The 21,217-nt window shown below is 39.8% G+C and overlaps 1 protein-coding gene across 2 annotated transcripts in view; it reads right to left on the bottom strand.

The window, feature by feature from the left end:
- Positions 1–3,974: 3,974 nt before the first annotated feature.
- Positions 3,975–21,217, bottom strand: part of SREK1 (splicing regulatory glutamic acid and lysine rich protein 1) — a 36,114-nt gene continuing 18,871 nt past the window's right edge. For both annotated transcript variants that reach the window (XM_084802298.1, XM_084802299.1), the window contains 8 exons: positions 20,885–21,063; positions 19,596–19,726; positions 18,671–18,785; positions 15,243–15,362; positions 14,626–14,922; positions 10,599–10,694; positions 7,109–7,253; positions 3,975–6,078 (listed from right to left, as the gene is read on the bottom strand). In XM_084802298.1, the coding sequence (XP_084658424.1) occupies positions 5,926–6,078; positions 7,109–7,253; positions 10,599–10,694; positions 14,626–14,922; positions 15,243–15,362; positions 18,671–18,785; positions 19,596–19,726; positions 20,885–21,063 (1,236 nt within the window). In that variant the 3' untranslated portion in view covers positions 3,975–5,925. The remainder of the gene's footprint in view (positions 6,079–7,108; positions 7,254–10,598; positions 10,695–14,625; positions 14,923–15,242; positions 15,363–18,670; positions 18,786–19,595; positions 19,727–20,884; positions 21,064–21,217) is intronic.

Here is a 21,217-nt window from a genome sequence, read left to right as displayed (position 1 = left end):
AACCCACATAATGGGAGAATGTATCTCTAACCTACACACACACACACACACACACACACACACACACACACACACACACACACAGGCTTACATCCCTGGGGAATTACTCCTAACAATGTAGTGCAAAGTCCCTCAGAAAATTAAAGAAGAACACTTTTAACTTAGGCAATTAGATTAGCATGACCATTTTACCAAAATGAGAAAGCCTGACCAGTTTAAAGAAGATTAATTAAGTAGCAACATATACTGAAATAACCCGTGGTCAGACCAATTAAATGTCTACAGAAACAAGATTAAAATGAAAAGGACTGTAACTCCAGTATTGTAATCTTTCTGCCAAAGGAATTTATCCCATATATGTACAATCATTCCTGATAAAGGGCAAGTTGAGATACTAGGGACGAAGTGAGGCGAGGCGGGGCGGGGTGGGGCGGGGCGGGGCGGGGCAGCTTGGCACAGGACCGATGGTGCAACACTTGGGTAGGTAGCTAAGGCAGAAGATCAGGAGTTCAAGTCCTGTTGGACTAAACAAGACTCAGCCTCAAAGCAACGGTTAATAAGGACCCTTCAGAGGTAACCAGCGAAGGTGTATGAGGGTAGAGTCGTCAGAAATCGCCATGGCAACAAGAATGAGCATGGTTGCTGGTGCTGGTGAACTGAAAAGCCAAGGCACACACTTACAATCAGAAACTAGAAGGAACAGTTTGTAACACTGGTAAGCTATCCAGTATCCTAAGAACTAATACTTAGCTGGGCGGTGGTGGTGCATGACTGGGGGGGGGGGGGGAGGGGGTGAAGGGTGTGCTGGGCGGGTTAAGAGGCCAGCCTTGCCTACAGAATGAGGACAACTAAGGCTACACAGAGAAACCCTGTCTCAAGGAAAACAAAAGAGCAAGCAAAAACCCAAAACAAAACAAATTAATATTCAGTGAGTTCTTTGTATCAAATAATAACCAACTGCAGCTCAGGAGCGGGAGGAGAGAGGCTATGCCTGTGTAACTCGCTCCACTCACCACCTCCAGCGGCCATATTGTTATTGTGGCTGATACATTAAACACAGGGGCATACTAACTAATCATTTGTTTTTAGGCTGGCTTTCCCAATGTTTAAAAAAAAAAAAGTTGTATTATAAAATGCTTATTATAATACAATTAATTACACTTATGATTCAATGATTTTTTTTCAAAGATGACTCAACCTAAGACAGCAGGTCTGTCAAAGTGCTGCTCCAACTGGTATCTGTGAAAAAGGCCACACACTGTGGTCTGCATCTGCTTTCAGCAGGTCTCCTGGAAGGCCTCTCCAGCCCAGCATATGCAGCATAAGCCTTTGGAAGCTAAGACAGGGGCCTCAGTCATCACGGATGGGCTAGCCAACCAAGCCTAACTCTACACAGCTTGCACACATACCACAGTACACATTAGAAAATGACTTTCAGGAGTCATCTGGTGACCAAAGTCGCTGAACCATCATCCCACAAGCCCTACTTAATTTTTAAGTATGGATTTTGATTTACTGATTAATGTCACTTTAGTTGGCCACCCTGAGCACACATCAGAGAGAACTGTACTTCCCCAAAAAGTAGAGAAAGCGTTTCAGTTGCTATGAAGACATGGTGGCAACTATCACTACACAAAAATCCCCAGGAAGCTGGTGCCGTGAACAAAAGGTACTCAGAGCGACGTTTGGAATGGAAAGCCTCTTACTGCTACCACCCGTGACAGGACTGCCCAACATACAGAAATCGGTCTGGGTGGTCATTTCTGAAGCCTGGGAAAGCAAATCACATTTCAGCTATAATATACAAATATCTGTCTCAGAAGAAGAAATTACTACTCAACAATGGAAGGATTTCAAGATTTTCATTTTATTAAAAATAGAGCAACATAATAGCAGCATCATTTGATAGCGCTTTACTAATGCCATGTAAAGGTAGTTCTACTCAGAGACTCACACCTAGGCAGTATCTTGATGCTTACAGTAACTTTTCCCTTGATGATCTAGAATACTGTTCTATTAAACTACTTGAGACCAAGAAGGAATTTTTTAACTACAAAACTGACCTATACAGTTACACAGTATATTTAATCTTGTATGGAAGTCAGTTCTCGGGGTTGGTCCCCAATCATGTGTTGCCTACTGGTACCATTTATTGATAGAATTCTGTAACTCAGTATGAATTTGATGAAATCTGAACTTACAGAGCCAGGAATGTCTCCATTAGCAAATAAAAAATGAATCATGAACGGAGACAGATACTCCATCCTGATCCTGGAATTTAAACATCACCTCTCACAAACTGGCAAATTTCCAAATTAAAATGTTACCCGTCAGTAAACCTAAACATCAGTAAGCCTAAACAGATTAAAAACCTACTTTTAAAATACATTGCTAAGAGTTGGGCTGCAGCTCAGTGACAGCACACTTCAGGTGTGAAGCCCTGGGTTCAATCCTTAACAGGAAGGAAAAAAAAAATCTATAAACAAATCAATTGAGGAAACTATTAACTTATCTTGGCCTGGAATATTAAAAAAAACAAACAAACTACTAAATCTAACCTGAAGTCATAAATGGCTTTAGTCTTTAACTTTTAATTTATGTATCACTCACTCCTCAGGTGAAATCACTAAGCATCCAATAAAAGACAAAAGAAATTGAAAGGCTGACCTACAAATTAAGTAGGAAACAAGTTTTATTTTAAAAGATTATTACATTGATATTAGATTAGATTGTTTCCAGAAACAGAATGGAGCCCTTTGAAGAGCACTAAATCTGGGAGTGTGAAAATAATTCAAGTGACTACAAGTAAACATGAGAAAGCACTAAGGTGGGGGAAACATAAACACGCAGTCAGCAGTCACTGCATCTGCACATCACAGGGTTGCCTCGACTTCATAACCCGCATGACCAAATCCTCTTTCCAGTGACTCAGAGATGCTCTATGACTCGACACATTCCTTCAAAGAGACTGAGTCTAGCTGCTAACTGAACTAAACTGAAAAAAGTTTAAAAGCTTATTAGTGAGCTTCACAACCCTTAAAGTTAAATAATCTCACAGGTTAAGACAGGTCTAGATAAAAGGCTGGATTTTTTTCAAAGTAAAAGCCACACAGACAAAAGAACAATATTAGCATCTTAAAACTTTCTTGATCAGAAGAATAATAAACCATTTTGCTTATAAACATTGGTTTTTATTTGTACGTGAGTATATAAAAACTTAAGCCTCTAACACAAGGATAAATCCATAGCTGACACTGAATCTGTTCAGAAACAGAATTCTAAACAGGGAAAGGATTCCAGGCGGAGTAGTGTCTTTAGTCTAAGCTAACTAGGTAACGATGGGGAACAGCAAGTGCGGCGAACGTCATCAAAGTTCAGTAAGGACCTGCTGCGCACGTAACTGTTAGCCTCCAGGTTGGTGCTTATAGCAGCACATGGAAGCGATCAATAGCAACAGACCCTGTCCAGAAAGAGGAAAAGAAAACCACACTCGCCATCAGGGGGCGGGCCCTCTTATCTTACCTCACGTTTTCCTGACGGCATCTGTCTTGGGTGCAAAACAACATTCTTGAAAGAAATTCAGTACCGTAATAGAAAAAAGTATTCGAATAAAAACAAAGAACAGGTGTGCCTGCCTCCCTCACTTACGCCTGCCAGGCCAGTGAGAGTCGCTTCTAAGAAAAATGCAAATTTCCCACAGCATCTGGCTTTTTTCTCTTGTATCCCACTCATTCTGAGTTTTTACAACCATTTTCTACATTAGTGATTATCTGAGCAAAATAAACACCTGCGTGAGGAGTAATTAGCAGCAGGAATTAAAAGCATCAATTTCCACCATGAAAACATCTGAATGGTCCAGAGGACAGGAAAACTCCCGACCTTTAAAGGGCTGGTTTAGAAAGAAACACTGCAAAAACCGTGTCAGCACCCTCCATATACCAAACAAAACAAGAGCGGGATGAAACTAAAGAGTCTTTCCTCTAAAATACTGAACTTTATTAGAGAAATGGTACTAAAAATAACAAAGATTCAAACATTTGCTCTCTTCTACTTACATATCATAAATAAGACAGCGGCTGAAGCAAGACACAGGCCTTCACAATCTTTCCACAGGTGCCCGGGGATTTCCGTATCAGAATAAGCTGTTTGCAGCCAACTGTATGTGGCTAAATGATTTAATGGCCATCTATACTTTACATAGTAAAGTATTTCCCAAAAGTTTAATGTACACAGTGACAAAAAAGAAAGCACACGCACACATACACACGGTAATTCCGAACACCTGAAGACAGTTAAGCAGCTTCATAACAGAACCAGGCTTATGATTTGCAGAAAGGGCCTTTCTACTCTTCAAATTAGTTTCAACACAAGACTCAAGCTGAAACCAAATAACTAAAGCACTACTTGGCCTTTTAAATCTGTGAAAGGAACTCTTCCCATGAGGTAAGGCAACTGAGTAATTTGATTGTGTTAAATTAAAATAATTACACTTGATTTTCAAATAACTTCTGCAAATTAAAAGTAAAAGTGTGTTTTTGTTTTGGAAATGTAACAATAATGAATAGTGCATTTACTAGAATTTATAGTTTTGGAGAAAATATTAACAGAGATGTCATTTTACTATTTGCATACCTTCTGCAAAAGGTTGAGCCTAAGACCGATGGATGACCTTGTGTCTTAAACTCGCATAAGCATATCATTTAACACAAAACTACCTCCATATGATCCTAGTCCTTCCTTTAAGAATAAATTCTGCATCATTAGGAGAAAATGACTGCGAGCTAATATTAAGGCCATCCAATGAAGTCAACTAGTAGGTTTCCTCTGATCTGATATAGAGCGTGTCTCCTTTTTAATTATCACAGTATAAAGCTGGTGGTCCCAAAACTGCATTGTTGTTTGAAACTCCACAAGTCTTGTAAACAGGACTTCCCTTTTCTTAACTGAACTAAGAAGTGCTTCTGGCACACCACTTGCACACTTGCCAATGGGTGTGAATAACACACAGCCATGTAGATTCCATATGAGTACGAGTGATGCGAACCGTCCACCACGCACTGCAGAAGGCACTAACGCCTCAGCTTGTGCTCCCATCGTCCACTTTGAAAACTCAGTTTCCTTTTTCATAAGAGCATCTTTGCCACCTACAGCTGACAAGACACACCGCAACATTTCTCATGAGCTTGGAAATGTCAACAAAGTTTAAGAAGAAATGCTCATTTTGTGGCAGACCCAGTGACTCTAAACACCGAATACTAACATGTATTAGTATTCGACACAGCTGCTCTTCTTCGGAAAGAACAATAGCATGCACTGTCAGTTGGTTCTTAAGCCACTTCTTTAGGCAATTTTAATCTGTAAAAGTGTTTGAAAGAAAAGCTGATATCCAAAACAAGGCGCGAAAGAAAACACAATGGTGAGACTTTACCACAATCACTGTAAGCCCTGTGAAGTAAATGTTAAAACTTCTTACATACTTTGCACTTTACAAGAGTGTGTGTATATCTGCACAAATTTCAAGCACATCATCAAACTGTATATATTGAAATATTCTTTAAAAAAGTAAAACAATACAAAATTCAGTACTAGCATTTTTAGAGCCTCCAATGCTCATCTCTGGTCTTAAGGGATAGTTCCATTCTGCATCTTTGATGTCCAAGTTATCTGCAATGCTCCTGGCAAACACTAACGCACCGCATGACAAGTGTGGCGGCCATCATGGAAACGCAGACTTCAGAAGATGGTGAGTTTGGGTGACATCTGGTACTTCATGATGTCCATGCTCAGTAACAAGACGCCCACATGTCACCTCATAGCCGGAAAAGTTGTTAGTTCCCACACATGGGTTTCTTCCCTGTTTACACCTTGTTGCAAACTGAAAGCTTTGGGTTTGACCCGCAGCGGAGGGAGGGCACGGCCGGCGGCCTACACAGCATCAGCCTTGCTGCAGAGGCTCTCTTCACTCGGCTGGCAGCTCCCGTTCTGCTGCAGCTTGTTCTCTTCCTCAGTCCGTGCCGAGTCCTTGTCCTCTGTATCTCTGCTCACACTGGACTCTGTCTCTTTACTGTGCTCCTTCTCCTACAGCAGACATCAAGGGCACATTTACTATTGTGCAGAGGAACTGTCTGTAACTGTGGCTGAATGCAACTGTCTTTTGTGAGTAAAACTGTATTGTTTCTGTCCTTAAAACCCCATGCAAGCATATGTATCAATTGGCCCTTTGTATGTTATTTCCCACAAAAGATGGGTAGCTCGTGGTAACAAAATCAGAACACAACAGGTGAACAGAAATTCTAGCTCTTCAAAACAGACTTGCAAAACAAAACAAAACAAAAAAGCCAAATAGTTTTCCAATACACCACAAAAAATAATTGTGAACATGTACAAAAAGTCACTATTCCTCTTAGAAATGCCTTGAAAAGCAGTCCAAATTATACCCTCAGGCTAAGGAAGGATTTCATGAAAACAAAGAATACCCAAGATGTAATACATGCTCAATAAATAATGTTCATGTCACTGTTGCTGACAAAATCCAACAGTATCAAAGATCCAGAACCTTATTACAAGAATTATACATGACAAAATAGCAAAGAGAACTGACATAATTCACAAATATTTAGAATATCTAAAAAGAAAAGGCTTAATTGGGGAATTTAGTTTTTAATTCTGTATTAGGGAATTTGGTTTTCTTTTCTTTAAAGATATATTTATTTATTATGTATACAGCAGGCCAGAAGAGGGCATCAGATCACATTATAGACAGTTGTGAGGCACCATGTGGTTGCTGGGAATTCAACTCAAGACCTTTGGAAGAGCAGCCAGTGCTTTTAACCTCTGAGCCATCTCTCCAGCCCCTGAATTTTGTTTTCAATTATGTATTACATACCAACAAATCTAATTTTAACTAGATACTACAAAACCAATGACAACAAAGTCTCCTCAAAATTGCTATCATAAACATACCAAACATGTTTGTAACCAGAGGTTCTTTACAATTTTTCTCCTTGTATGTTATTTTTAATTCTCCAGTAAGGAAGTAGGCTGCTTATGTTTTAATTGGTACATATGTGCGGGGGAGGGCGCACACAGCCCTGGCTGGGCGGCTTACCTTCACTGGGGTGTTGGTCTTCTCTACCTTCTCCTTCGCATCTCGGTCACCAGAACTCTTTTTTGTGGAGGTGGACCGCTCTCTTTCTCTCCTGTCACTGATGTGGTCCCGTTCTTTTTCTCTCTTTTTATCTTTCTTATTTCGACTACATTGAAAATGCAAGAGGCATCTTTTAAGAATGTGAAGAGCTACTCTACACTCTTGACAGCAAGCAGTCCTTATCTAACACGGGCTATCTAAAACAAGGCAAAGTATTATTGGCAAAGTAATAAACACTAGTCCTGCAGCCTGACCTATTCCACCCTTTGCTTTAGTCAAGGTTAAAGTCATTCTGCAGCAGCTACATGTGCCCCTTTAAGACCCAACTTGGTATTATCAATTTCCTACTTTTTAAATGTTCAAGATATACTTATCTACTGAAATAAGGATGAGGTAAAAACCAACTATAGTCAGCCTATACTATAATGGCGCCTTATCCGTAGAGTGGCCCAACCACAAATCTAAAGTATGTAGGAAAATGTTGCACCTAAGCTAAACACATTTGTTTTCTAGTAACACAAACTCTTCCACTGAATCCGTAAGCCCTACAGGATTTTTTCTTTTCACAACTCTACGAACATCCATATACTACTGTATAATGTTTTCATATGTATGTTCTCAATATATGAACATTCAAAAGGGAATAAAAAGAGGACAGTAGACGGCTTAGTTGACATCAAACATGACTACCTGGGACCTATAAGATAAGAGAACCAACTCCCACCAAATTATCTTGACTCCTACATTTACAAAATAGAAAAAATATTAACAAGAGAATAAAAAGGACAGAGATTCAGATGTGAGAGAATAGCTACTAACAAAATTTAGAATTTCAAATAACCTACTATAGCTGAGCGCAGTGTTGCAGGCCCGAAAAACCAGCGCTGGGGAGGCAGAGGCCAGCCTGGTCTACAAAGTAAGTCCAGAACAGCCAAGGCTACACAGAGAAACCCTGTCTCCAAAAAACAAAACAAACAAATCAAATAGCCTACTATGTCTTTTGCCACTTCATCTACTATTTGAAAACAAGAACCACCAATCCAAATCCAAACCTAAAACACACAGAATGCACTACTTTAAAAAAAAAATGGTAAAAGGAAAAAAAAAAAAATAACAATTCCGTAAGGTTATACGGGAAGAATTATGCACATCACTTGAAAAACATAACTGCTCATGATCTGGCCAAGATAGCAAGGAGTTTAAAAATAGACACAAGACTAATGGAACAAATGAAGACACTATGAAGCAGATCCAAAAACAAAGGAAAATGTGTTGCAGCAAAGGTACCATTCAAATCACTGGGGAAAAACGGTATTTTATAGTAAGAGGTTTTGGGACAACTGTCTAACCATTTGAAAGGTGATAAAACAAGATGCACATGCCATTCTGAGTAACAGAAATAAACAAAATTGACTTAGAGACCCAATTTACTTTTAAATGAAATGACTACATACTAGAAATAAGTATGGGTGAATTCTAGGTGAAAGGAAATTTCTAGCCACAGCAAAAACTCCAAATACATAAAACAAACATTAAAATTGTAAATGTGTTTGCAAAAAACTTGACAAGGCAAAGAAAAAAATCTCAAGTACCTCTAAACAAAGCATCTTTTTGTGTGTTATGTTTCTTTATGTACGGCTTCAAAACCAAAGGAACAATACAAAGGACCATAACAAGCATTAATACAAGAGCTGGAGAGGCGGCTGAGGACTAACATGGAGGGCTGAGGCCCTGTTCCCAGCACCCACACCAGGCAGGTCACAATTGCTTCTAACTCCCCGCCCTCTGCAGACATTGGGCTCACATGCACAAACCACACAAACTTGCATGTAATTACAAATAAAACAAAAGCAACATTTTAAAGAAAATACAATCAATTTAACTAAAGATAACAAAAAGCAAAACACCAATTCAAATACTGACCACCACAACACGTAATGAAAGAGCATACAGAAGACACACTGGAAGGCAAGACTGAATGCCATTAAACCAGCAAAAGCAATATACACACACTCAATGCATCCCACACAAGACCATGAACTGCATCAGCAGCAGATACAGGAAAATTCTGTCCTAAAACTCATGTGATATCTTGAAGGCTTTCCATATAGCCAAAATGATCTTTTGAAAAAAAGACAGAATTGAAACTGGAGGGACGGCACACTGCTAAGAGCACTCCATGTTGAGACCCTGTGGTTTGGTCTCCAGCACTCACAGCAGCTCACACCTTCCAGCTCTAGGGAATCTGACAGTATCTTCTCACCCCCACGGGATCCTGGGTAAATGTTGTAACATATATACACTCAAGCATACACATAAAATAGATACGTAAATATTTTTAAAGCAAAAGAAAAAACACAGATGACTCAGAATTTCTGATTTCAAAATGACCACAAAACTAGACTAACTGAAAACATGGCGCTTGCCTAAGGACAAACATGGAAAGCCATGGAATAGCCTAGAATACATTTCTACATACTGGGTCAAACGATTTTCAAAATAGGTGCCGAGACCAACACTCAATGGTAAATGGCTGTTTTAAACAATGGTGCTGGAGAAAATTTTAATCCAGATGCCAAAGAATGTAGTTGGAATCCTACCTCTAACCACATACAAAAATTACCTCAAAACCTGAACCTCAAATTCTATTTCTGGAACTGTAAAGAACAAAAGTAAGCGAACAGACATAATAATAGTTCAGGACAAGTTCAAGGGAAGTCTGGTCTACTGGTGTGTAAACACCACCAGACCTGGGCACAGTCACTGACCACACGAATATACAAGAGGATGCTATCCTTCGGGTGAAGAAAAGAAAAACTGGAAAATATCTATTTGCCTGATTTTGCAAAAAGAAACAGACAAAAGCTAAAACAGCAAATGAGAAGCAGGCAGAAGGAAAACAGAGTACTGTCCCAGAACCAGAGTCCCAGCATCATCAAGAGGAAAGAAGATTCTTCTCTCTCACTAGTGGGGAGACACTGCCTCCACCCACCCCACCCCCACCAGACAGGGTTTCTCTGTGTAGCCTTGGCTGTGCTTGACTCACTTTGTAGACCAGCCTGGCCTCAAACTCACAGCATCTGCCTGCCTCTGCCTCCCGAGTGCTGGGATTAAAGGTGTGCACCACCCCGCCTAGCTTGGGAGACATTTCTTATAGTTAAGAGTGGCAAAAAGGCACAACCCCCATCTATTTCATGCTACTTTTTAATCTAAGGAAAAATTCTACATTTCCATCTTATAATTATACAAAATTGGGGAAAGAAGCTCAATGGTCAATTCCTATACAGACAGGATGGGTAGTAAGAAGCTGATAGTTTTAATGTCTTTTATCAATTCTGAAGAATACAAATATAGCAGCTGTTTAAAAACCAAAACTTAGAAACAGGCTGAAGAAGAACTTCTTTTTCATTTCCTGCTCCCTCTCTCTGTTTTACAGGACGTGTCCACCTACCCCCTGGGAGATGGGGACCGTGAAGATTTTCTTTTTATGGTCTTTGACGTTCTTGGTGATCTGGAAGAACTCCTGCTTCTCCGCCGCCGCCTCTCTCTGAAAGACAGAACACATCACTCTCTAAAGTCAGCATATGAAATTAAGGAAAGTTCACACTATAAAGTTTGGTTTGGGGGTCTTTGTTTTTTTTGTTGTTGTTGTTTTGTTTTTTTAATGTTTTTCAGACCCTGACACCAGCCTCAGGTCCCTTGTGCTTAGATTGTAGCTTACACCACCAGCTTAGCTCGTTTTATTAGGAGAGGGTTAAAGGACCCTGGAGAGCAAATCCAGGCCCTCCCACATGACAGACAAGTGCTTTCCCCTGAGCCACTCCCGGAACCCTTAAGAGTCCACTAAACTCTTTTTAAAGGCTTGTTTTATTACCTGATTTTAGTGCACATCAAACTATCGACCATACACTTCATTGTTGACAAAACAGTCATCTAAATTTTCAGAAAATAGAGGACATCCTCCTTTTCACTTGATATCTTTAAATTCTTTTTTATTTCACGTTAGTATACACAGTAATGGGCTTCACTAGAACAATCTTCCAAGTGGAGAGGATATCAAGGATGTTCCAGATTTAAGTAGCTTCCCTCTTCTTTGTTGTTGCTGTTGGTGTTTTTCAAGACAAGGTCTCTTCTGTGTACCCTTGACTGTCCTGGACTCCCTTTGTAGACCAGGCTGGCCTTGAACTCACAGAGATCCACCTGCCTCTGCCTCCCGGTGGCTGGGATTAAAGGTATGTGCCACCACCGCCCAGCTAGTATCTTCCTTTTTAATGACTAAAATCTTTTCCATCATCATGATTCTGGCTCCTCCTGCCCCACTGCAAAGACTTTCTAACAAAATAGCAAGTCTGCCAAAACAGAAAGATAAGCTATCTTGCTAAGGCCTGATGTTTCAAGAGTAATAAAGCATCTAAATAACTTATTGAGAAACTGCTTTCCCCTCTAGCTTGCTATCATTACTGTTGGCCCAGTATTCCAAAGTTGAGTGCACAAATTTATACAGGTAGTTAATATCTGAAATTTAGATAAAGAAATAAAGAAAAAATAACATTTTAATATTAACAAATAACATGTATTTTAAACTATATTTAAGAGTGGTTAACTTAGAATCAATGAACTTCACCATGTCTACAACTCAAAGGATGAGGAATGAGGACACATTTATCAAACAGATTAATATAGCCAATTATATAAGAAGTTCTGGTAAGGGCTGGCCAATTGCTTAGTGGATAAAACACTGCTGTCTAAGCCCCCATGTAAAAGGCAGGCAAGGCAGGGTGGCACATACTTGTAACCCTGCACCAGGAGGCAGAAACAAGGGGCTCTGGCAGACTTGCTAGCCAGCCTGGGCAGCCAGGGAGTTTTGAGTTCAATGAGACCTTGTCTCAAAAAATAAGGTGGAGATAGAGGGCAACACGGACACGGCCCTCTAACCACAACACATGTAAACATAAGTGCAAGCACGTCCCACACTCACACGCGGAGCAGCAGCTCTGAGAACCACTGACCACACAACCAAAATATCAGTATTTTGAAACTCAAGTTCTCCTTACTCTTGGTTTTAGTTTTCTTTCATGAAATTTAAGCACACAAATACTATTTAAACTGGATCTACTTTTTCAACTAGAAACAAAACAAAACAAAACACCCCACAGAATAACTCACGGCTTACAGGGCTGTGTCGGAGCTAGAGGGTACCAGCTGAAACATGTCAGGAGCAGCGCCTGGCACACAGCAGGTGCTCCACAGATAAAGATTTTGTGTTTTTGTGGGGAGTAGCAACAGAATACTAGGGAAATCAACCCATTTCTACTCATACATGGTAGCAAAGCACCGGTTCACACTCTCTGCCTTTCTTTCCCTTTCTGGACAGTTAAGTTTAAACATTAGACATTTTTTAAATATTAATTTTTTTAAAAAAAAATACAGATTAGGGGCTGGAGAGATGGCTCAGGGGTTAAGAGCATTGATTGCTCTTCTAGAGGACCAGGGTTCAATCTCCAGCACTCACATGGCAGCTCACAACTGTCTATAACTCCAGTTTCAGAGGATCTGACACCCTCAATGCACATAAAATAAAAATTAAACAGATTCGGAGACAGTGTTAAAAATAAAGAGTCTGAAGTAGACTTCTCTACTAAGTTCTAACGGAAAGCAGTTAGTGTTTCCCATACAATAAACAAATCAGAGCATTAGAAAAGAAGGGGCCTAGTAAAGCCCAAGAGGCCGCAGCTGCTGCTCACACTGGCGGCACTCCATGCAGTCACTTACTGAACTCTTCACAGCTCGCCCCTTGTCTTTTGGCCTCTAGGTCCCAGGGCTTAAGACTATGTTCAGGACTGAAAAAGGAGCTGGGCATGGTGGCAGATGCCTTTCAACTCCAGGACTTGAGAGACTCACATCATCTTTCTAAGTTTGAGGCCAGCTAGGTTTACATATAGAGACCTTGGAGACAGAGAGACACAGAGAACACACACATGCAACAGAAGAAAGCCAACAAACATTTCAGGGTCAATAGAAAAATAAGCTTATGTTTGATGGTGTGAGGCACAGTATCTGGATGGCACAACAACATGAAGGGACCCACAACATGACCAACAAAGTCACTTGCAAGCAAAGTGTGGTCACAGGTTAAGCTGATATCCACGACAAAGGCTGTAACTGTGTTTTAGTGTTTCGAAGGCGAGCCCATTGTGACCAGTATTATCATTTTCAACTTCATGGCTCTGAGGCAGTTTTAAAAAGCAGGAGCCAAATACTAGTTACAAAAATGTCATACTTTCTAAAAAGAAAGCAACAAGGCACTACACTTGTGACAGCAGAGAAGCGGGCAATGGAAAGGCCTGACCTTACCACAGTTCAGTCTCACAAGCTGGCTGGGAGGACTGAATAAGGCGAGACATCAAAGTCAGCTGAGAACAAGACCTGGACTGTTACACTAATGAACACTGTAATAAGCTTTTATCTTTCAGTAGCTAGCATGAAAATAAGCTATAAAATAACATTTTTAAAAATAGGAAATATATTCATTCACCAACTTGTCTGCAATGAAAAGCCAACTTTAAAATTTGTTGAAACATTTACTTTTAAGTATTTTTAAAAGACTAAGCTTAACTTAGTCATCATAGAATCATCTGGAATAAAGGAGCTAAACAACCCTGAGGAAGTCTCATTTTATAGCTGTTACTATAGCAAGATGCTGCCACCTGGTGGCAGCATATCTACTAATAAGTAGAAACAATAGTCCTAAGGGGAAAAGATTTAATCCTTAAAACGAAGGAGAATAATATTTAAATGGCATACACAAAGCACAATGAAAGTTAAAAGTTAACTGAACTGACAGACAGGACTCACACAACTTCAGAAATCATGAACGTGCAAAGATTTACCACATCACTCAGGAGACACACCAAAAACCTCAAAAGTCAACTATCAAACAGGAATTTTTACATAGGTGTTTTTAAAGCATTTTTCCCATCACATGCCATCCTCTAAGAAACTAGTAAAAATTAACCAGATCTAAATACTGTATTATGAAAGCTAAGTCTGTCCAAGTATCTTGCCCAAGAGGTTCACTGAAGTAGTAATCCCTATGCTGGAGAAAAGTTCACTCGCCAATTAAGGGGAAATGTTACTGCTATGCTTGCATACAGTAATCTTCCCCCTCAGTTAAAAACGTACTCATCCATCACCAGCAAACCCTTGGTACAAAGTATAAGAGGGTGCAGCGATGGCTCAGTCAGTCAAGTGCTTGTCACGCAAGCATAGGCCCCGACTCCTACCTCCAGAACCCACGTGGACTCACACAAACAGGCTTGGTAGCACACATCTCTAATGCCAGCACTGGGGAGGCAGAGGCAAGCAGAACCCCAGGGATAACTGGCCAACCAGCCTAGCCTACCGTGTCCACCCTATGGCCTCCACACACAAGCACCCACAGGCAGGGGCGCCTGACACACACAGAAGTATCATCAAACCTGCTGCTACTACGGGATCTTCTTGATGCATTGTAACTTCGGGGTGGTGTTCTGGACTTCTTATCCTTCTTGCGTTTTTCATCTGTCTCTTTCGATTTGTCTTTTTCCCGTTCCTTGTCTTTATCTGGCTCCTTTTCCTTCTCTTTGTCTCGCTCCTTTTCATGGTCCTTTTCCTTCTCTCGGTCTTTATCTTTGTTTTTACCCCGTTCCTTGTCTTTTTCACGCTCCTTTTCCTTCTCTCTCTCCTTTGCTCTTTCCTTTTCCTTCACCTTTTCTCGGGTATCTTTTCTCTTGTCCCTTGAAAAACAGACAGAAATAAATTTTTAGCCAAAATAATTCTATCTCAAAAAGAAGAGACCTCTCTTTTTCCACAATTAGTAATAAAAATCATCTGCACTGACTATAGATATTAGAAATGTACCCCAAGCTGCTAAGTGGAGCAATTAAGAGGCAGGACTGAGGCCCACTGATCTTATTTGTATCAGAGGCATCCATAGTAATCCTAGGCACTAAAACAATGAGAAAGCCTTAGTTCTCTCATATAAACCTAAACCACAATTTCACGAGTAAAAACAGTGACAACATTTAAATTCTCCTGTGACCAATCCAGAACTCACCGTGACCGTGACCGGCTCCTTGACTTCCGCCTCTCCCGAGACTTGGAGCGTTTCTTATGTGGGCTCTTGGATCTACGTCTATCTTTCTGTCTTGAGCGTGACCTGTTATGGGATCTACTCCTGAAGAAAAACAAATTGTAAGGAGATCAATTTTTTTTCTTAAAATTTCAACTGCAAAAAAGTTAAGAATTCTTATTTTCAAATAAGAGTGTTTAGAAAATCTATTTCTTAATATTTTAAGTGACCCTTCTATAATGTTTTCATTTATAATGGCAGAAATTAAATTTACTTATTGGAAGATTTCCAGCTATATTATTGTGCAGAACCCAAAACAAACATAATTTAATAGTTATTTCCTATCTCAGAGTTTTTTCAGGAATAGTTTTCCTTTTCATCAGAACATTACATGCCTCAAATTTGGAGACTGTTCCCTTGGCCCAAGTTTTCACATCACGAATTGTCTCTAATTCCTGGCTTCCTTGTAAGCTGGCTGTGATTCATCCTGAGAGGAGCAGGTTATATGCTTCAACAATTTCTATAAATGGTCATGCACTGTTTGTCACAACAAATATTAGGAAAAATTTATAAGGGATGAAAGAGAGATAAGAGGGCAGAGTGAACACCAGAATGCATTATAAACATGTATAAAGTTGTCAAAGAACACATTAATAAAAAATATTTCAAAAGAATATATATGGAAGAATAGTCCTGATGATAGTGATAATGAAACATGAGGGGTTTAAACCAGAGAGATTCAAATGTCAGATTCATGATGTCTTGATCTTATAACTCTAATTATAATCATCTACTAAAAGAAACCTTATTACTCTATAATCCCCCAGGAAAAATAACAATTCAATTCTGAGGCAGCCCCATTGAAATAACTGGGTCTATTTTTAAAGTTATTTTTTCATAATAAAATACCCTAGGCACTACTTACTAAAATATAAAATAGGGTTGCCAAGTAGCTCAATGGGAGTTGCTAGAATATGTGCTGCCCTGAATTTGATTCCCAACACTAGACCAAAACAAAAGGACGTATTTCCTTTAAGGCGTAGGAAACTCAATGCACATAGCTTAAATAAAGAAGCAGGGAGGCCCACTGGCTTTGAGTCTGATCATGGGGATCCAAAAGGCGCCTCTGCAGCGGTGGCTGTGAACTCTGGCTAAGTTCCTCTTCTGTACTAGAAGCCCATGTTTCTCTGCAGCCTGAATCCCACCTACACTTCCCGGGGTTATCATGAGGACTCACTCAATGATGAATGCAAAATGGCTTGTAGCCTCCAGCACAGAGTAAATGTTTAAAGTTAGCACAGCAAAGAGGCCAGGGACATGCAGATTTCCCAGTGTTTTATATAACCAAAGCTCATCTTCATGGCTATGGTTTTAATTTCATTATTTGTTTAGCGTGTGCATGTGTGCATATGTGTGAGAGCCAAAGCACATGTGTGGAGGTCAGAGAGCAATCTGTAGAGTGGCTTCTCCTCCTCTACCATGTGGGTCCCAAGGATGGAATGCAGGTTGCCAGGCTTGGTAGAAATCACCTTTACCTGCTGAGCTATCTCACCAGCCCAACTGATAGTCACATTTTAATAAAATAAATTAAATTACACAAAAAGGATGTTTTAAAAAGTCTGAGGTAGACTTTCAGGCCAGAAGCATCCCTAGACTCCCTTCAACTGCTAATAAAATCTTATTATTAAGCACATTTTTACTTAGCCAAAACTTGCTTACACAGAGCTAACTGTTAACTGTCTACTATGAGTTAAAACTATTTTTACACTGAATGGCTACTAGCAATTTGCCATCACATTGTATCAAAGCCATTAAAACCCTGCCCTATAGTTCCTATCCTGATCTGTAAAGTCTATGTAACCTAAAATGCAGTTAATTATAAAGCTGCCCTTCTTTTCCAACATTACCTCTGTGAATAAAACAAATACTAAACTCTGGACAAAACAGAAGCATACTCCTCAAATCCTAGCCAAGGACAGTCACTCCGTTCTCCCTCTTACCATCAAAGCAGACTAGGAAGAAGGGAAAGGGACTGGTGGGCACAGCTACCATCACTGCCTTTTAAATTAGCACGTATACAAAGTATAGTGATCAAAGCCAGGGAGACTTAGCACCCTTCTTTTAAAAGCACTAAAGTTTCACAGATTATCAAAGAAACTGATGTTAATAGACAAGTTTTAGTTTTTATCAGCCTAAGAGCTTGACTCTCCTTATAACCATTCAACAGGAAACCAGTCTTGGGCAGTTTCCTGCTTTCCTTGATCTTCATTATCCTGTCACCATGTGGCAATCCATCATCCATCCTGGTCTCTCACTGCTCTATCTGTTCTACTTTTCTGCTCCAACTCTGGTTCCTACTGCACTTCTATTCTGGATGTTTTTGAGACAACACCTTGCTACGTAGGTCTGGCTGAATCTGGTATTTATTGGCTATGTACACCACACTGGCTTAAATTAGAGGCACTTGACTTTGAGCCTGCCTAACTAAGAGCCTAGTGACAGTAAAGCCCCCAAGGGCTATTCAGTATGAACCATTATGTATGAACCACACCATTAAAGGGGCAAAAAGTACAGTTTACCAAAGTCAAAGAAAAAGCACTCTGTTCTCCTATCTCATCTTTGAATCTCCTTGATCACCACAGAAAAGCAAACTCGACTGAGGGTGCTTGTGAGGCTTCGCCTCCAGCCTCTCCTTCTTTAGTTGCCCACCTTGCATATGCATGCACCAAACACAAAGCAATAACACGATAAAAAAAATTAAAATACTGAAGTTATGATTAAAATAAAATAGGAGAAAAATCTGGGTGTGGTGGCGCACACCTTTAATCCCAGCTCTGGCGAGACAGAGGCAGGCAGATCTCTGTGAGTTCGAGGCCAGCCTGGTCTACAAAGTGAGTCCAGGACAGCCAAGGCTACACAGAGAGAAACCCTGTCTCAAAACAAACAAACAAACCAACCAACCAACCCTAAAAACAGCACTGGTCCTTGGGCCATAGAGTGGCCTGAGAGAAGGACCACAACTTGAACACTACTGTTTTCAGCATTAGCTTTTCTCAAAGCAGAATAAAAACACTTTCATGTGTAAATGGCTAGTATAAAACATAGCAAATAGAAAAAGAAAAAAGAAAAATAGCAAATAGGAAAAGCATTTCTAGAAGTAAATGTTACTTAAAATATTAAAAACTAAGTATCACCAGGAAAAACTCTATGTCCTGAGCACACAGAAAGAGAGGCCTGGCTGGGCAGCAGCTGGCGCAACCCTCGGCTACACCATTCTCGTCAGGGCAACAGTGAGCAGTAAGCACACCACCAGGTAAGCAGACGCTGATGACGTTTCTGACTGCTGCTCCTTGGACATCGTAACTATTTGAAATACAAACCTGAAAGAACATTAGGATTGACAAGAGTCTCACCTGTGCTTTGACTGTGATCTCTTCCTTCTAGAATGGGATTTTGAGCTAGACCTGGACTTTGAGCGAGTGTGGGAACGAGACCGACCGCCTTTCCTTTCATTGCTCTTTCCAGACTCTGGGAGGAAAAAACCACTTTGCAGCGTAAGCGCAGAACAATTAAAGATCCCAGTTAATAATTAGGCACAAGTGGAATATACCACATATAGTGCAAGGGGCCTACTCTCTGTACATCCTCCTCCTGTGCAATTATCCTTCAGAAACATCCAAGAAAGTCATTGCATAAACTCGTTGAGTGCAGCCACCCTGCAGCAGTACATATAAACCAGATAATTATAAACAGCTGTTCGTAGTATTTTGTTGCTGCCATAACGTAAGATTAAAACATGTCTGCAATTCCTATAACAGTGAGGCTAAGACCTTCCTGCTTTGATTTTGTTAGAATTGCACCTAAATTCCAAGTATTAATTTAGAAAACCTAATTAAAGATAAATTGCATAGAGTGAATTTTAAAGTATTTAGCAACACAAAAATTTGAGTAAGTTTTTCTTTAATGTGGCAAAACTGAGAATCTATGTTTCTTCTAAATCATTATGTCCTTTCTCTTGTCTTAAAACTAAAACTTTGAGGGAAAGGCAACCTGCCTGAATTTAACATACTGAGTATGTATTCTTTCCTTCTTAGCCTCACAGTAACACACACTCTGCGTTTCTCAAACCAACCTCAACACTGCCTTGCTGTCACTGAGAACTCACTCACTAAGGCTAAAGTGTGTCAGATTTGTGCTGGGTTCTTCTATGTCCTCCTGAGTTTCGGTCTTCTTATGTGTACAATGAAGGCACTGGGCAGTGTAATCCTAAAATCCCTTCCAGTTCTAAGAGTCTATGGTCTTTAGACTACGTCCTATTCAACAGCACTGCGGCCTTACCTGGTTCAATAGCTGCTGAGATAAATGACTGGGCCTCCCGTACTCGCTTCATTACTTCTTCTAACTCCTTAGCTGCAGCCTGAGGTGTCATCTCAGGAGGCTTTACTATTGCATTGTTGGAGTGATTTATTCTAAATTAAAAATATTAGTATATCACAAACACACACCACAGTTTGTAAAACATGAAACAATTAAATATTAGTAAGATATATATATATATAAATTCTGAGGATATCTCAACAGCACATAAGGAAATAAAATAACTAAAATACAGGATAGCCAAAAGTAATCCCAGAAAACCATGATAAATCTCTCATCCCCACCTACCATCTCCTGCTAAACAAAGGAAAAGGTGAGGAAAAACTGAAGTCTGCCTCACCTTCTTCAACAACTAAATAGAGCATTAAAAGTGCTTTTGCACATACCTTAGAAAAAATAAAAATACTGATATTAGGATTAAAATGGACCACTTTTATTCTTAATTAGATTCTGCTAATAACTTGTACATCCTGGCAGGATGCAGAGGAAGTTGACTACATGGCCATTTTATTCAATACTGACCCACGTCTGAGTCAGACATAGCCTCAGAGTTGAACAACATCTGGTATACCTCCCCTAGTAGGTAGGGTGGCTTCTGGGAGAGACACGCACACACACACACACACACACCCCTGCTGTGTCTATCTTACACATTCCACAGACAAGACTGAGGACCCAATAACAACGACTCATCACTTAAGAGTAATTATGAGATCCACCTATAAAACTCAAATCCATATTCAACTTAATCTGCATGAAATACAATTTCTGGCCTTGAGTATCTGAAAGGTGATATGAAATTTTTACAAACAAGGATAAACATAAGCATATCAAGTCAAAATGTCGAATTTAAAACACTTCTAGATACTTAATATTATTTTCTTCCTAGCACTTGGAATTTACCAAAATTCTTACTATAAAAAGTTCTACAGTTCAAGTATAAATTAAGCTGCCCTGAATCTGCAATCATCACAAAACAAAACTGAATTATAGTATTGTACAGAAAAATGCCTGAAACCACATGTATCATATGCAAAGTTAATGGTCAACTATATATTAAAAATAGAAAAAGAGAGACAGGTCTTTAAATATAACTAGAAATGTAAATGCAACTATGTCATGCATTTCACTTATACTTAACTTCCTTTCCACAAACTGCTGATTACTATTAAAAAAAAAAGTCTTAATTAAATCAAACACTTTACAACTTTTTCAAAACCATTAAAATTTCTTGGTTGAAGATTTCTTACTTCAGCGGCCTGTCTCCAAACATAACTCCATTAAAAGCAAGGGCCCTTGGTACAGAATTTTGGTCTGCAAATTCCACAAAAGCAAACCGAGTTGGCTGAGTCTCATCACCTGCCATCCGAACAAACTTCACTTCTCCAACTTGTTTAAAAAATTCAAGTAGTTGATCAGCTGTCGTTGTCTGAGGAAGCAGAGCAACACTTTAAAACAGTATATCCTTTTTTTAAGTCAGGTAAATAAACCAATCAATGCTTGCAGGGGGAGGGGAGTGCATTTCCTTTAGAGACGGGGCAACTGGCAAGGTCCCCACAATCCTGTAAAGAGTCTCTTACCTA

Source organism: Acomys minous, assembly GCF_964271855.1.
Source record: "Acomys minous genome assembly, chromosome: 11".
NCBI classification, from domain to species: domain Eukaryota; kingdom Metazoa; phylum Chordata; class Mammalia; order Rodentia; family Muridae; genus Acomys; species Acomys minous.
Note: the sequence above shows the minus strand (reverse complement) of the source record. Positions and strands in the feature narration are given on the sequence as shown.